This window comes from Chelon labrosus (assembly GCF_963514085.1).
Source record: "Chelon labrosus genome assembly, chromosome: 8".
NCBI lineage: Eukaryota > Metazoa > Chordata > Actinopteri > Mugiliformes > Mugilidae > Chelon > Chelon labrosus.
The window spans coordinates 23,914,011-23,932,473 of record NC_140358.1 but is presented as its reverse complement, the minus strand read 5'-3'; the positions used below and the strand labels follow the sequence as shown (position 1 = coordinate 23,932,473).

Here is an 18,463-nt window from a genome sequence, read left to right as displayed (position 1 = left end):
AACAGGACACTTGGGGGCAGAAAGCATTACCCCATTTATTAGTGATGCAGTGCTACGCAATGCAAACTATTGACCCTCATAGCAAAGCTATGGGAGTCAATAGTTTGCAGTGCGAAGCACTGCAAACTATTGTTCTTCACTACGTTTTTCTTCTTATTATTATTATTATTATTATTATTATTAAACTTTTTCCTACGCATTTTCGAAACCTTTCAACTCAAATACCGTTCGTCGCACACAGACACAAAATACATCAAAACGTGCGTCTCGATCGGACTCGGTGTGCTTCTATACAGTTCTTTCAAACAAGATTTTTTCGCGACGTAGTCGCGAAAAAACTGCGACAAATTTCCCAATTGAAATGAATGGAGAAGCCCGAAAAAAAAAATAATTCAACAGACATTTTCAACAATGAACTGCTCTGGCATACTTTAACCGAGAGACTTCATTTAAACTTTAAAACGTAGGTACTCTTGCCTTCTCTTCAGAGATTCACTTCACTTAGCGACAACTTTTACCGTTTTTAAACTATGAAGCCTCAGAGTTGTGTAGGTTTTTACTCAAATTTCAGGGTTTATAATGGGTGTGTATTGCGCGGAATGTTTGTGCTAGAGTGGATGACATCATCAGCTAGAGTGAGGAGGGGAGAAGAAAGTTAGTCAAAAAACTGCACAGAAACTGCTCCCGTGGCCACAAATTTCACACGACAGACATAATTTATACATAGAAACGTAGGAAAATGTGTCTTCTCACTCAAATTCGTCTGCTAAAGCTGTAAGTCTTATAGTTTTGGCGTCAGACACAAAGATGCGCCAGCAACACCCATCCACAGCTCCATAGACTGCCATGTTAAAAAGGCAGGGAAATTTCTGGAGGAAAGCAGACGTAACCTTTCTTTGAATCGCTTTGAATAGGTCACATTTCTTCATTTTACCTACAAATTACACATCTAGACGTTCAGGAAAGCCTCAAGATGCCCAAAGTTAAGTCGGTTCAATGATTGGAAATACGGTTTGGCCACAAGTCCTTCCTGTTCGAGGCGATTTTTCAGCATTTTCTCTCTCTTTCCCCGTCTTCCAACTGACATTCTAACAGGAGCAGTTGACCCTGGTAGCCATGACAACCAGACCCCAACCAGCTTACACACGTTCACACACGCAGCTGCTGGGGACGAGAGGCGGGAAAAGAGCTCTCAGTGGAAAACATGATCTGCCAAAACATTAAAACCCCCCTTTCACACAGCTGCTGGGCCTCTTAGCTATAGCTCTTCTCATTGACTGAATGACAACTTCATGTTTGACCTTTTCCTTTATTTTAAACACAAATTATATCTGGCTGCTTTGCTGAAACTCCTGACACAACATCCCTGACCCGTTTCCTTCATCTTATTAGGTCAGTGAATAGCTAAACTGCTAACAGACGCTAACGACTAGCCGCCCAGTGATTTAGCCGACGACTAGCCTTCCAGCATAGCTCATGTATGTTAGCAAGCTAGCGGAGCTAACGGAGCTAGCTAGCCGCTACCTTAACGCCGCGGACTCAACCGCGGAGTTAGCCTCGAGCTAACCGCTAACTAACCGCTAGCTAACCGGGATTTAACCGCGGACCCGCGGGAGTTAAACACGAATTAGCCGTGGGAATTCGCGAGAGTGATGCAGTGGCCACAGCAGTCTGTGATATGATATGATGCTATGATATAACGATTTGATACTGCGATGCTAAGATGATATGATGATATGATGCTACAATAATCCTTTGCTTTAATGATATAATTTTAAAAAAAGGATAGTGTGAGTTAAAATAAATAGTATATATACTTATATATATATATATACACTAAATATGTATATATATATATTTACATGCATACATTTACACACACACACACACACACACATCTATCTATAACAGGATCATAGCGTAGCTCAGGAATCTAACCTGTGTCCATGAGAGAGACAGAGAGATCGTGAACGCGCATATGTGTGTGCGTGTCTGTGAATCTGTGAAGCCCGCGAAAAATTCATCCATCTGATTGGACAGTAGCAATGACGTGTTCACGGGGAGGACTCTGATTGGTCAGGTCCGTTACTACGGAGTTAAATACCCTCGTCTGATTCTGCTCCTCCCCTTTCTTCTCGGCAGAGGTAAGTGTACGTTTCATTCCTCTTTAGATAACAAATATTTTATTAAATTGTTAAAGAAAAGTGATATTATTGAAGCTAGATATTGTTCTGTCGTTATTCTGTAAATGTATTTAATTATTTATGTTCGGTGTGTTTATATTAAAGAATATTAAGCCGCGGTAAAAGCTCGGTAAAAGTGACTGTGCCTTTTCTATATAAAACATTAAACAAAGACAAAAGCAAACAGCTCTAACTGTGGTAATATGTATATATCTTTATCAAAAGAGAGATTATTAAAGCTAAATATTACTTTCTGGTGATTTTACGGTTGGTTTGTTTCAATACAAGAACATTAAACCGAGCTAAAAAGCTAACGGAGCTAACTGGCTATAGACAGAGCTAAGCTAGCGGCCTGTACCGCCGCCATTATGCTAATGAAGGGCTAACGAAGCTCACTGGCTGTAGACGGAGCTCCGGTAAAGGCCCGAAGGGCCGCTATTGTGTTAATGAAAAGCCTACAAAGCTAACTGGCTGTGGCGCGAACGGCAGCCATTATGCTAATGAAAAGCTAACGGGGCTAACTGGCTGTAGATAGAGCTTGGTTAAAATAGCTAGGCTAATATGTTAAACACTTTTACATCATACCTTCATTAAATAGAAAAGCATTTTGATACAAGACTATTTTTTTTTACTTTTGGTAATAAATGTTCATTCAGATGTTGATACAATCCTGTACATTTGCTGAAGTTGATGTTATCTTTGCTTGTGTGGAATATCTATTTGTCATAGTAATTATTTGTTTTTATGAAAAAAAAAAACTTATAATATGATACTGTTTAAAATAAATTAATATAGTAGTGTAATTATCATCCATAGTTATTATAATATAGAAATATTGTGCCCAAAAACACACACTTTATGACAACTACAGATGTTTAACATGTGTTTGCTTTGTTATTAGCTTGTTGCTTACACTTACTTATAACAATTGAAAGACATTTCAATTTTTTTGCATTGTCTTTGATAGGATTAAAAGGTTCCTGTGCTTCGACAGCTGAGAGTTGATTCATCGCCCTCAACCATCGCAGAGTAGTATCGCCACCTCACCCACACACATACATTCACCACACCTTCATCTACACAGATTTAATTTAAATATAACATATTACATTAATTTGTCTTAGATTAGATTATTTTACATTAGGTAGTTAGAGTTTAGGTAAAGGCTAGGGTTTAGGTTAGTTTGATAGGTTTGATAGCCTGTTAAACTTTGAAAAGTATTTTGTCTTGTTTTTTTTTTCTGTCTATTTTTTGTCAGCAGGATGCCTAGGAAGTCCAGACGTTCCATGGCGGTGAAGCAGCGCTGGAGGAGGCTCGACCTGGAGGAGCTGAGGTCCACCCCTTCCCCCCTGGAGGTATTTACACAGTAGATAAGCTTCTGTGCCACAATGACATCTGTCTGCGTGAAAATGGCTCTAGAAATGTTACATCTATTGTTTTCTCCTTAACTGCTGAGTTCTGTATGTGTTTGGTCTTAATGTTTCATCAGACGTCCCCCCCGGCCGGAGAGGAGCCTTCCCACCGACCCTGCTCTCAAGCTCGTCCCCCCGTTCGTGCTCGTGAGTATCTCTCAATGATCAATAAATTAATTCAGCATCAGTATTTAACTTTCTAAACTGTTTTTTTCTGTCCTGTTGTACTCATATTAACAAATGATTGTTGACATTTCCTGGTTTGTTTTCAATTCAGTAACACCGTTATCTCGTGATGTGTTTTGTCGTTTACTAAACAGGCCGCGGTACCGGCTACCGCCATCGGGTCCTGCGGTGGCCAACTTCGTCGCTCACTGGACGGAGCCACAAGTTGGTCATCCCACCGGAGTCTCCTGACAAGAAGGTGATATTATTAGCCACTTTATGAAGAAAGTGATTGATGTTTAGAGGGATTAATGATTTTCATGCTAATTACATTTTCTTGGTTGTTACAGTTCATTCTGATTGTCGGGGACTCCCACCTGCGCTCCATCGCCGACGGATTCGCCGTGATGCCAGACACTAAGTATTCGTTCGGTATCATGTCGACCCCTGGGGCCCATGCCGCTCAGTTGCGGACTGAGGTCCTTAATGCTAATGTACCTCTCTCACCTGATGCTGTTTGTGTTCTTGCTCCTAGTAACAACCTGACAGCCAGCAGGACCATCGAGGAGGCGGCCGTCGACTACGCCCGTTTCCTCACTGCGGTGAGGAGCCGTTGGCCAGAGGTAAGTTTAATTTCATGTCTCACTTGTCCTGTATTTGTAGTAGTTTAACAAGACTCGAAGTTCATTGACTCTGCTTAAACGTATGAGATTTAAAAAAAGAGATTTAAAAAAATTAATGTGTATTTATTGTAACGTGTGTGATTTTGAAAGAAAATGTCAATTGGTAGCGAACATGTTTTGTTTTGGAAAATTTTGCTTTATTACAGGTCTTTGTGGTGGACTTCCCCCCCCGCCTGACGGAGGACCAGACGTACCAGGACCTTCTTCGCCAGGAGTACCACCGCGTGTCGGCTCGTATGGGTGTGTACAAATTATCATGTCAATAAAAACAAGGAAAAAGAACTTAAAAGTGTCTGTGATTCATGGTACATGTTGTAATTGCTTGTTGTTTTCTTTTGTGTATTTTCAGGTGTGAGGTTCTTCTCTGCGGCGGAGTACTTCCCCCTGACGCGCCTGGAGCTCTGGAGCAGAGACGGCGTAAGTAGAAAATCAATGTGTGATAGAAAAAGTCAAATTTGTTATAATGTCTTGTGTGTTGATATGAAACATTCAACACGAGCTACTGTTCTATACCTGAACTTTGTATGTGTCTTTGTGGGTTTGTGTTCATGTGTGCAGGTTCACCTGAGCGACCGTGAGGGGATGGCCATCCTGACCAGCCTGCTGTGGTCCGCGACGGAGCGGTACCTGGAGACACCACCTCCCCCCCCGGTGTCTCCTACTCCTCCACAGCCACTTAGGAAGGTTTCTCCTAAGCTGGTTGTGAGGGGAGAGGTACGTGCTCCGCTGGCTTCTGACCCCTTCCGTTGGAAGGTCGTTGGTCAGAGCAGCAAGGTTAGTAAAGTTTTACTGTTGTATCATCATGTGTGTTTACATGTGTTTGTGAACATGTTGGAGATCGGGTTCACAGTCTTAAAAAGCACCTATTTAATCAAATGTGATGTGAACTTTTCCAGGTTCCCTCCCCGGCCAGCGCGACTCAGCAGCAGGAGAAGGAGTCCTTCCTCCCACTGAACCCTGTTTGGTTCAGCAGCACGCTTCTTCGTGCTGTGGAGGAAGTGTCTCCTTCTCAGCTGTCTGGTGTCGTGGACCCCCCGTCTCCTCCAGCGCGGAAGAAGGTAAGTTGTCTGATTCTTCTCAGCTGTAAAGTTTCTCCTTGTTCCCTACAGTTACTGTTGCTATGTTCTATCTGACTGTGCAGGTGGCCTCCCCAGCAGCAGCCAGACGACGCAGGACCCCCCGCCCCCAGACTACAGTGACTAATGTACGTTTTTATCTGCCACAACACACACAATGTGACACAGAACACACAGTGTGTTCACTGAGTGAATTTTAACATGTCTATTCTCATGTGTCAACAGCTGGTTGGATCCCCTCCTACCAGGTTGGCCTGCAGTCTGGGATCTCCGGAGACCCCCACCTGTTCACCGGTGGCCAAGGTACATATTATTCCTATTGAATAAAGTTGATGATGTCATCAAAGTCTTCATTCTACTGAATTCTTGTTATGATTTGTTCTCAGGTGGCCAGGATCCAGACACCTTCCCCGGCTGGACCTTCCCTTTCCCTCACCGCTGTGGCCCGCTCCTCTCCTCGCCCAGCTAAGGTATTTAATCCACAACTGACACACACACAACGTTTACTGTAAATTCAGCTGTAACTACATTAACCTGGTTCATCTTCCTCTGCAGTTCATAAATGCAGAGAAAGTGAGTAATAAAAATACATTTAGAAAACTTTTCTCGTAACAACTTAGTGCTTGTTCTAATACTGGTCTTATGACTTGTCACAGACATTTAGAAAACTTTTCTCGTAACAACTTAGTGCTTGTTCTAATACTGGTCTTATGACTTGTCACAGACCCGGACACCGTTCCCCTCATCAACTTCCTGGCCCTGGATCATCGACGACGGACTGTCCACCTCCTCTGCTAATGAGGTAAGAACATTTACCTTCTGGTTTATCGTGGGCTCAATAAAGTGTTTGTTTGAGGGAGAGTGTAATTTCCTTTAAACTGTAATGTATAAAAAAAACTTGAGGAAATGAAGGAGAGATTTAATTTGTTTTTTGATCATTATTAATATCTTGGTAAACTTACCAAGATATTAATAATGATCAGAATACCAGTAATGTGTTCTAGTCAAGTGTGCTCATGATATGTGTGTAAGATTGTGTCAGCTTTTTATAGATGTTTAGTTGATCTGAAAAACTTGCTGGAATTGATGTTCTACAACAATGTAACTTGATTCATTACTACTTCTGCTATTAATACTAGTAATAATAATAAAGCTAACTATAATAATACTGATACTAATAATGTGTAGTAATTAATAGTATTTTAATACTAATAGACTAATAAAATTAATTATGACTAACCTACTAATAATTAACCATTGAACATCTTTACAGGCAAGCATAAAGGTAGGTACTCAGGTAAGTGGGGGTCAGGCTGTCACTGTTAGGGCTAGTCATAGTCAGAGGGACAGGAGGTACAGTAAGTTCTCTAGGAACAGTCAGTGTACCTGCATGTCCCTGACTTTTCTCGCTTTCGAGAATGAGGGTTGTAGCTTTAACACAGCTACCCTCGATAGAGTGCTGGCTCAGGGAGATTCACTCTACGTAGGAGTGAAACAACAGCTGATCCTGGAGCACAGGTATGAAAATGATCATCTCACCGTCGAGAAAATGCCTAAACAAGTCCTGACAGACACTGCAATGTACGATGTCCACATGTGCGAAGTTAAATGTGGAACCGTCAAAGCCTCCAGCGACGGAAACGGCAACTTAATTTCCCTTGCTGAAGAGCTGCAGTGTCTGTCAGGAGATGTGAGGCATGCGTTTATCATAGTAAATCCAGAATGCATTGCAGTGTTCCGTACCCAAACAGGGACGTATGGTGTGTTTGATTCACACACCAGAGATTCGGCAGGTTTTCCAAAATTCAACGGAACTGCAATCATGAAGACCTTCACTGAAATCAGTGACCTGGCTGAACACCTGCACAACCTCTTTGCTGATCGTGGACCTTCTGCCAGCTATGAGCTTGTGCCTGTGTCATTTGAAGCCGTCGGTTCCAGTGAAGGTCTTCAACAACCGACGGTAGAAGTAGATTTAGAAGTCTCCAGGACAGCTCTCCCTCCAGTCATAAAACTAGGTAAATTAGGTAAACAACGAAGACAAAAAGTTAAAAGGAGGGAAAGTGACAGCCATGTTATCAAATGTGAAAAAAACATTAATGAAAAAAATAGGTATGACAACTGCCCGGAATTTGGAATTAAAAAAATAGAAGCAAACAAAATAAAACATTCCCAAGACAGTAATCATAGGAAACAACGGTTACTGTCTTTCAGAAATTATTATTCAAAAGTTAAAAATACAAAAAAAATAAAACTTAATCAAAAATATAAGGAAGACCCAACATTCCGGAGCAGTAGAAAAAAACATTATACAGACAAATACAGGGCCGATCCTGCTTTCCAGAGCAGGAAGAAAAAAATTTTTACAGAGAAATATAACATGGATCCTGCCTTTCAAACTAGGCAAAAAAAATATATTAAAGAAAAGTATAAGGCAGACCCTGCCTTTCAAACTAGGCAAAAAAAATATATTAAAGAAAAGTATAAGGCAGACCCTGCCTTTCAAACTAGGCAAAAAAAATATATTAAAGAAAAGTATAAGGCAGACCCTGCCTTTCAAACTAGGCAAAAAAAATATATTAAAGAAAAGTATAAGGCAGACCCTGCCTTTCAAACTAGGCAAAAAAAATATATTAAAGAAAAGTATAAGGCAGACCCTGCCTTTCAAACTAGGCAAAAAAATTATATTAAAGAAAAGTATAAGGAGGATCCTGCCTTTCAAACTAGGCAAAAAAAATATATTAAAGAAAAGTATAAGGCAGACCCTGCCTTTCAAACTAGGCAAAAAAAATATATTAAAGAAAAGTATAAGGCAGACCCTGCCTTTCAAACTAGGCAAAAAAATTATATTAAAGAAAAGTATAAGGAGGATCCTGCCTTTCAGAGTAGGCACAAAAATTACATTAAACAGAAATATAGGGCAGATCCTGATTTTTGTACCAAAAAGAAAATGTACATGTTAACTAGGTACAAATCTAATCTTAGACTTAGACAAAAGAAAAAAGAAAGTTTAAATAGAAGGTATCACAATGATCCTGAGTTTAGGTTACGCTGTATCCAACGCAGAGTAACTAAACTCGCAACAAATGCTACTTTTTGCATCTTTAACAAGATGCAAAACGCATTAAGGATCAAACAAAAATATAGAAGGATCGTGCCCTATAACCCCCCCCAACCGCAGCCGTTAATAAATCCTGTGATGGAAGCCGCCATCACAGTGTTTCGTGAAACTATTCGACACGGGCCGACGTATGTCTGCACCGTGTGTAACAGAGCAATGTTTCCTAATCAGGTCAGATTGTGCAAAAGAGAAAAATATAGACAAAAACCTGCAGTGGCAGCATCCTGTTTAACAGGAAACTATGTCCACTTTTGTGACAACGACTGCGCTGCACATTGCTCTGTTACACACGAGCGACTAAAAGAGTGGATCTGTCACACGTGTGACAGCCACTTGAAGAGAGGACGGATGCCACCGGTTGCGACGGCGAACAACTTAGAGTTGTCGCCCATCCCCCCAGAGTTAGCGAGGCTCAACGTGCTCGAGAGGCAGCTAATTGCTAAAATACTGCCTTTTGCTAAGGTTGTCGCTCTGCCGAAAGGACAACAAAAAGCAGTCCATGGAGCTGTTGTCTGTGTTCCATCAGAGGTGGAAGCAACAGTCAACAGTCTCCCAAGACCCAGATCTGAGTCACAACTACTTCAGGTTAAATTAAAGAGGCGCATTAACTACAAGGGCTACCAGCACTTTTATACTGTTAATATGAGAAATGTATTAGCTAGTCTCGCCACACTTAAAAGGATACATTCTGAGTATCAGGATGTATCCATAGACGATAGTGTTGTTTTTGATGAGTCAGTCGACGATGACGACTCACAACTCAATGTTGCTGATGCTGCTCAGTCAGAGCAGCATCAGGGAGACATTGAGGCAGACGTGGACCTCGAGGAGGTCTTTAATAGGAAAAACGACCCAGACCAACCACAAAGGCAGCAGCCAGACCCAGACATGGACAAAGACTTAGAGGAAGTTTTTTCTAGTCAGAACGACCCAGACTCTAGTAGAAGTCAGCAGCCTCAGGGAGCTGACGACGAACAGGAGGAGCTGAGGCCTGGCCTGACTCTGGACACGTGTATGCAGCCGCCTGACATTGCACAGGAGAGTCTTTCGTATGGTGATGGAATATTTAGCATTGCCCCCGCCCAGGGCAACAGACCAGTAGGCTTCTTCACCATACCAAAGCTTGAAGCCATGGCTTTCCCTGTGCAATTCCCGACAGGAGAGAACACACTGGATGAACCCAGAACCTTCTCCCTGTCACCTAGCATGTATTTTAACTGCAGGTTGTTTGCTGTCGATACACGTTTCGCTAGCGACCAAAGCTACCTTTTCTTTGCGCAGTTTGTCACAGAAACCCACCTGGCGACAAACAGCATGTCAATTCAGATGCGCAAAGGAAAGTCCAGAGCTAGAGACGGCCGTCGTATTAACAACCTCATGCTCCTGGACCAAGACGAGGTGCAGCGGCTCATTATGAGCCAAGATGCAACTCGCTTCATGCAGCCTCTCAGAGGCACTCCAGCCTATTGGACCAAGACTCTGAAAGACGTCCACGCCATGGTGCGACAAATAGGCAAACCCACATTTTTTGTCACGTTCTCGGCTGCTGAGATGAGATGGCCTGAGGTCATAGAGGTCATCAAAGCTCAGCAGGGAGAACACGGGGACTTTTCAGAGCTCGACTGGAAATCAAAGTGCGACATTCTGCGGAGCAATCCGGTCACAGTAATGCGCATGTTTGAAAAGAGAGTCGACGCTCTGATGACCAACCTTCTCCTCTCACCAGCGCAGCCCATTGGCGAGGTGGAGGATTATTTTTATAGGGTTGAGTTCCAGGCTAGAGGAAGTCCCCACATCCACATGCTAATTTGGATTAAAAATGCACCTAAATTTGAAGAAGAGTCCGACCAGAAGGTCGCGGCTTTCATAGATAGGTACATAACATGCAAGATGCCTGATCCTGAGACAGACCTGGAGCTCCACAGAATTGTCTCAGAGGTTCAGGTTCACAGCAGGAAACATTCCAAGTCCTGCAAAAAAGGCAACGTTGCCTGTAGGTTTGGCTTCCCGAAGCAGCCCATGGATGATACATTCATCACTAGACCCCCCATTAGTGCTGGCACCTCAAAACCTTTAGATCAAGACCAGAACCAAGATGAGGTCGCCAGAATACTGGAGCAGAAGCGGGCACTCGCTAAGAAGCGAAAGGAAGCCAAAGTCAAACTTCAGCAAGTTAGAGACTTGCTCTTGGATGCAAACGCTTCATTCAGTAGTTTGACAGACTTGCTCGACCAGTGCGGCTTGACGTACACGGAATACCGAGCCCTTGTCCACCGCCTGGCGAGCAGCCATGTCGTGATCCTGAAGCGGCATCCAAACGATTGCTGGGTTAACGCCTATAACCCAGACCTGCTCCGAGCCTGGAACGCCAACATGGACATTCAGTACGTTGTGGACGATTATAGCTGCATAATGTACATGATGTCCTACGTGTCCAAGCCGGAGCACGAGATGACGCAATTCCTTAAGAACGTCATCGGAAATGTTAAACAGTCCAATGTTAACGAGCGTGACGAAATGAAGCAGATCATGCAGGCCTATGCTAAACATAGGGAAGTCAGCGCTCAAGAGGCTGTTGCTCGCACCTGCAGCTTACGGCTGAAGAGGTGCTCCCGGACCGTGGTGTTCCTTCAGACCGACGAGGACGGTCTGAGGATGAGTCACCCTATCGGTAGACTCCAACAGATGGAACCGGGTTCAGAGGAGGTGTGGATGTCCGGCCTGCCAGAAAAATACGTCAACAGACCTCGCGGTGCTGAGTTTGCGCGTATGTGCATGGCCGAGTTTGCGTCAGAGTACAGGGTGCTGTACGGTGAGCAAACTAAAAGTAAAAGCGCCATCCCCCTCCTGAATGAAATGGGCTTTATTCAGAAAAGAACTGCTGGAAAGCCGGCAATTATCAGATTTCCTCGGTTCTCAGAGAAGAAAGCTCCTGAGAAGTTTTATAGACGACTGCTCAAACTTTATCTCCCACACCGATCTGATGACGACCTGAGAGATGAAGCTAACCCCACTTATGAGCAGTTTTATACGTGTGGCGAGATCCCGGGTATGAGTGTTAGAGATCTCGTAACCCGTAACAAAAAACGCTACGAAGGTCAGGGTAAAAGGATCGACGAAGCGTTAGAACAGTATCAGGTGCTGGGCCCTATAGTTAATGAGTGGAACTGTTTTGCGCCTGAAGTAGAAGCTGAACGGTTAGAGTGTCTTGCAGAGCGACAACCTGCCGAGCACGAAGACCCAGGAGAGGTCCCAGAGTTTCAGGTCACTAGAGATAGGGGGAGCTCCATGCCGAGGATAGAAGCGCCGCAGTTGAGTCCAGACTTTGTTAGAAAAATGTATCAAAGTCTGAACGAAACGCAGGCTTCTATCTTCTACAGCATTCGTCAGTGGTGCTTTGAGCTGGTGTGGGGCCGCGATGTAGAGCCGTTTTATTACTTTTTGACAGGGGGAGCTGGCTGTGGTAAATCGCACGTAATCAAGTGCGTTCACCAGGAGGCAACGAGGATTCTGCGTGAGCTCCCCAGATTCAGGGACCAAGCAGACATGACGCAGCCTGCAGTGCTGCTGACTGCCTTCACTGGCACAGCAGCCTTCAACATTTCAGGCGTCACGTTGCACTCACTGCTCAAACTGCCGAGGTCCTTGAAGGCACCGTATCAAGGTCTCGGCAACGCCCTGGATGAGGTCCGAGCGACACTTTCCAACGCGGAGATTCTCATCATCGATGAGGTCTCCATGGTTTCCAAGGAGCTGTTTGCTTACGTCAACTGGCGTTTTCAACAGATCCGAGGAAACAGGAAGCCGTTCGGGGGGATTTCTGTCCTCGCTGTTGGTGACTTTTACCAACTGCCGCCTTTAGGCAGAGCCAAGCCACTGTGTGTGTATGAGGAGACTGAGTTTGATCTCTGGAAGGATCACTTCAAGATGGTCATCCTTACAGAGATCATGCGACAGAAGGACGATCGAGCTTTTGCTGAACTCTTGAACCGCCTCAGAGTGAAGCAAAAGCTGGATCCTTTGAGTGATGAGGACAGAGAGTTGCTCACACAGGCAGTGGCTGACGTCAAAGATTGTCCAGTAGATAGGCTACACATTTTTGCTACCAACAAAGAAGTTGACCGTCACAACTCTGGTACTGTAGCCTCCCTCCACGACGACGCTATCGACATCGCAGCTCGGGATTATAGGAAAATGCCTACGACCGGCTGCATGACGATAGTGTCGAACGTTAACGGCACCAAGCGAGATTTGCCTGACAACATAGTGGCTGCTCCAGGAGTACGCGTTATGTTGACCAGGAATCTCGACGTGGAGGACGGAATTGTTAATGGAACATTCGGAACCATCTCGCACATTGTAATGACGGACAGCGAGCCAAAGTCTGTTAAGTTAATTGGACTCGAGCTGGACAATCCCACAGCAGGACAGAGATTCCGCAAAAAGATCTTGGGTCCCTCAGACAATCTGGCCTACATTGAAAGATCTGAGGAGAGCCTGAGTAACACAAAAGGGGTCATTCGGCGCCAGTTCCCCATGAAGTTGGCTTTTGCGTGTACGGCCCACAAAGTTCAAGGTATGACGATGGCGTCAGCGGTTGTGTGTCTGAAGCGCGTGTTTGAACCGGGCATGGCTTATGTAGCGCTCAGCCGCACAACTTCGCTGGGAGGTCTCACTATCTGTGACTTCGACGAGAAAAAGATATATGCTGACCCCGAAATCAAGACAGCTCTGGAAAGTATGCCTCAAGCCTCTTTCCAGAGCTGTCGACCATTGTTAGCATTTTATAGATTGATGGAACAAACTCCAAAGACCTTGACAATCATCCACCACAATACTCAGGGACTTCCGTCCCACATTTCAGACCTGAAGGCTCATCACGAACTGCAACTAGCAGACGTGCTGTGCCTCACAGAGACACATTTGTCAGGGTCCTCTGTATCCCCAATTTTCGACCTGGAGGGATACACCATGTTCACACGCAGTAGGTTGCTGTCTTACAACAGCTGTGTGGACATGGCTCGAAAAGATGGAGGTGGAGTTGCAGTGTACTGTAGAGGCAACGTGCAAGCAGAGCCTCGCAGGTACATGCACCAGGTCACTGATTTGGAGTTTGTTGTCATCAAAATTGAGGCTCCAGTCAAACTACTTTTAGCGACTGTTTACAAACCACCAAATTTCCGATGGTCTATGTTCTTACAAAACTTGAGAAACCTCTTAGACTCATTGGACGTGATAAATCACCAGCCCATCATTGTTTGTGGCGACTTTAATGAGGATCTCCTCAGTAAAGGCAAAAAAAGTATAAAAGACTTGTTTCAGGCCAGAGGTTACACTCAACTAATTAGTGAATCCACCACTGAGAAGAACACTCTGATTGATCACATTTATATTTCACATCCTGATAAATGTCTTCAATCAGGTGTTCTCCAAACTTATTACAGTTACCACAGTCCAGTCTATTGTATTTTGACTGACTAAGTCTCTCCAGCCAACACATGGTCCATAGAAAAGTAAGTGTGACTTTAATCATGATGTTGTAATGGCATGTGTTGGCTGGAAATAGTTGAATCATGTATTGATGTAGTGTTTTTTTATATTTATTAATGTAACAAAGGGGTCAGCATTATCTTATCAAGCCGTTCTCATCATCTATTGAGATGATGAGAACGGCTTTCAATGTATAATGTTAAATATTTTGTAATTAGCTTAGCTAATGTAATTATTTAAATTACATTAGCTAACCTAAATAATGTAAATCATGTATTGTAAATTAAATCATGTAAGTTACAGGTCGACAATCTACGTGTCAACCAGGTCCATCAAAAGGTGAGTATCTCTCTTTAAAATGATTAATCACATTGAATATTTGAACTAACCTCCCTTCTCTTCTCCTGTCTGTCTGTTCTGTCTTTACTGTCATTCATGTTCAACAGAAGGAGACATCAAGAGGACCACAGCTGATCTCTCTCCAGTAGAGACAGCAAACCAACACCAAAAAAAAGGGAAGTAATATTTCACATTTTTTGATCAAATGTTTTAACTAATGTTTTGAGCCTTTAACTTATGTCTGTTTTTGTTTAAATTGTGTGAACTAGATCTAGGAAGAAGACGCCCAGATGACAGCAACACAACAACAATAAGGGAAGTAATATTTCACATTTTTTGATCAAATGTTTTAACTTAATGTTTTGAACCTTTAACTTATGTCTGTTTTTGTTTAAATTGTGTGAACTAGATCTAGGAAAAAGACGTCCAGATGACAGCAACACAACAACAATAAGGGAAGTAATATTTCACATTTTTTGATCAAATGTTTTAACTTAATGTTTTGAACCTTTAACTTATGTCTGTTTTTGTTTAAATTGTGTGAACTAGATCTAGGAAGAAGACGTCCAGAAGACAGCAACACAACAACAATAAGGGAAGTAATATTTCATTAAGTTTGTGATCAAATGTCTCCATGATGATTTGAAACCTCTAACTTATTGATCTTTTAAATCCAGGATCAAGGACCCAAGATCCAGGAAGAAGACGTCCAGAGGACTTTTTTTTTTCCTTTGTATCTTTAGTTTCGTGATGGGTTCGGTGGCCGTGTTTTTACAACTTTGTTTCTTGTTAGATTAACGTTTTTTACCGACTCATCAGATGTTTTCGTGTTCCTTGATTGTTTTGTTGAAAAATAAACTTAATTTCTGTTGCAAACTGTCTGTTTATGGCTGTTTTATCACTTATCTTATAGTTTCAGCTTAGTTAAAGGTATATTATAGCATTTTAGCATCTTAGCATTAAAGCATCATTTAAACATCTTAGCATTGTAGCATCATAGCATTGTAGCGAATTGGCATTGTAGCATCTTAGCATCATAGCATTTTAGCATCATGAAAGCATGTTAGCATCATAGTATGGTAGCATGATAGCATTGTAGCAAATTGGCATTGTAGCATCATAGCATCATAGCATGGTAGCATCATTAAAGCATCTTAGCATCATAGCATGGTAGCATCATTAAAGCATCTTAGCATCATAGCATTGTAGCATCATTAAAGCATCTTAGCATCATAGCATGGTAGCATGGTAGCATGATAGCATTGTGGCAAATTGGCATTGTAGCATCTTAGCATCATAGCATTGTAGCATCATTAAAGCATCTTAGCATTGTAGTATCTTAGCATCATAGCATCTTAGTATAATTGCATTGTAGCATCTTAGCATCATAGCAACATAGTATCTTAGCTTTGTAGCATCTTAGTATCATAGCATCTTAGCATCTTAGCATCTTGGCATAGTAGCATCATCGTAGCATCGTAGCATCGTACTATCACAGCAATATAGCATGGTATCGCAGACTGCTGCGGCCACTGCATCACTCTCGCGATTTCCCGCAGGGGAATTGTCTAGTTAGTGATGCAGTGCTACGCAATGCAAACTATTGACCCTCATAGCAAAGCTATGGGAGTCAATAGTTTGCAGTGCGAAGCACTGCAAACTATTGTTCTTCACTACGTTTTTCTTCTTATTATTATTATTATTAAACTTTTTCCTACGCATTTTCGAAACCTTTCAACTCAAATACCGTTCGTCGCACACAGACACAAAATACATCAAAACGTGCGTCTCGATCGGACTCGGTGTGCTTCTATACAGTTCTTTCAAACAAGATTTTTTCGCGACGTAGTCGCGAAAAAACTGCGACAAATTTCCCAATTGAAATGAATGGAGAAGCCCGAAAAAAAAAAAAATTCAACAGACATTTTCAACAATGAACTGCTCTGGCATACTTTAACCGAGAGACTTCATTTAAACTTTAAAACGTAGGTACTCTTGCCTTCTCTTCAGAGATTCACTTCACTTATCGACAACTTTTACCGTTTTTAAACTATGAAGCCTCAGAGTTGTGTAGGTTTTTACTCAAATTTCAGGGTTTATAATGGGTGTGTATTGCGCGGAATGTTTGTGCTAGAGTGGATGACATCATCAGCTAGAGTGAGGAGGGGAGAAGAAAGTTAGTCAAAAAACTGCACAGAAACTGCTCCCGTTGCCACAAATTTCACACGACAGACATAATTTATACATAGAAACGTAGGAAAATGTGTCTTCTCACTCAAATTCGTCTGCTAAAGCTGTAAGTCTTATAGTTTTGGCGTCAGACACAAAGATGCGCCAGCAACACCCACCCACAGCTCCATAGACTGCCATGTTAAAAAGGCAGGGAAATTTCTGGAGGAAAGCAGACGTAACCTTTCTTTGAATCGCTTAGAATAGGTCACATTTCTTCATTTTACCCACAAATTACACATCTAGACGTTCAGGAAAGCCTCAAGATGCCCAAAGTTCAGTCGGTTCAATGATTGGAAATACGGTTTGGCCACAAGTCCTTCCTGTTCGAGGCGATTTTTCAGCATTTTCTCTCTCTTTCCCCGTCTTCCAACTGACATTCTAACAGGAGCAGTTGACCCTGGTAGCCATGACAACCAGACCCCAACCAGCTTACACACGTTCACACACGCAGCTGCTGGGGACGAGAGGCGGGAAAAGAGCTCTCAGTGGAAAACATGATCTGCCAAAACATTAAAACCCCCCAAACCATCCCTGTCTGCCATGGTGCTTTCACACAGCTGCTGGGCCTCTTAGCTATAGCTCTTCTCATTGACTGAATGACAACTTCATGTTTGACCTTGTCCTTTATTTTAAACACAAATTATATCTGGCTGCTTTGCTGAAACTCCTGACACAACATCCCGGACCCGTTTCCTTCATCTTATTAGGTCAGTGAATAGCTCAACTGCTAACAGACGCTAACGACTAGCCGCCCAGTGATTTAGCCGACGACTAGCCTTCCAGCATAGCTCATGTATGTTAGCAAGCTAGCGGAGCTAACGGAGCTAGCTAGCCGCAACCTTAACGCCGCGGACTCAACCGCGGAGTTAGCCTCGAGCTAACCGCTAGCTAACCGGGATTTAACCGCGGACCCGCGGGAGTTAAACACGAATTAGCCGCGGCAGTTAGCCGATAGCTAACGCGGAGGCTAGTGGGGTTAGCCGCCGGCTAATTCGCCCCGTTGCTAGCGGGAGCTTATCACAGTAATAATGTTAAAGTTTTACAATTTAAAGGGAAGATATTTTTAAATTAAACTGTGTCAAACTGAAAAATATATTATTCCACCACATAAAGTAGGAAACATTTATGGCTTGCAACAACATTAATGACAGTATATATACATAATTGGAGTAATTTAATATAATATGATGTTTTTAATTAAATAAATAATGAGCTGTTGAACACTCATAAGAGTTATATTAAGTATGTTACATAACATTATTTGACATGTCTATTTGTCTGCCTATAGTTTTCCTCCAGCTGATCCAGACAGACTGCAGTGACATCCAACATGAGACGAAGAGCTGGACTCGCAGGACAATTTGAAGGTCTTCACTTCATCGCTGATTCCTTGTTACAGCCTGGATGTGTTAAGTTTAATATTATTGTTTATCTAACTGTAAGACTGTGCCGTAAACTGTTAAACTATTGCTCAGGTAGGAGTAATGAGTTTTATTGTTAAAATTATTATGATTAACGAGCAAATTGTAATAATTGATCGTTAATCATAATAATTCACCTGTTCATATAGTCATAATATAATCCTGGTGGAGGTGTGACGATCCCTCCCACTCTCTTCCTTATGTGATGCTGGCTTTCAGGTGGAGCTGGGAGGGGTCTGCTGCCTGTACCTGCCCTTCAGTTTGTAGAAGGGCGTAAAGGACGACCCTTCTCAGTGTCTGTCTCTCTCAGCCAGGCCTACTGCATCCTCCTCATCCTGTTT

At 42.8% G+C, this 18,463-nt stretch overlaps 1 protein-coding gene across 1 annotated transcript; it reads left to right on the top strand.

Moving 5' to 3' along the window:
• Nucleotides 1-8,330: 8,330 nt before the first annotated feature.
• Nucleotides 8,331-16,120, top strand: LOC311492105 (uncharacterized protein). The gene is made up of 2 exons (XM_084550263.1): nt 8,331-14,469; nt 14,577-16,120. The coding sequence occupies exon 1, from the start codon at nt 8,470-8,472 to the stop codon at nt 14,119-14,121; it is 5,652 nt and encodes a 1,883-aa protein (XP_084406389.1). The 5' UTR covers nt 8,331-8,469; the 3' UTR covers nt 14,122-14,469; nt 14,577-16,120.
• Nucleotides 16,121-18,463: the final 2,343 nt, after the last annotated feature.

What these genes read in the sequence shown, in the direction of transcription:
- LOC311492105 (XM_084550263.1), top strand. Translation starts at nt 8,470, where the DNA reads ATGTACATGTTAACTAGGTACAAATCTAATCTTAGACTTAGACAAAAG.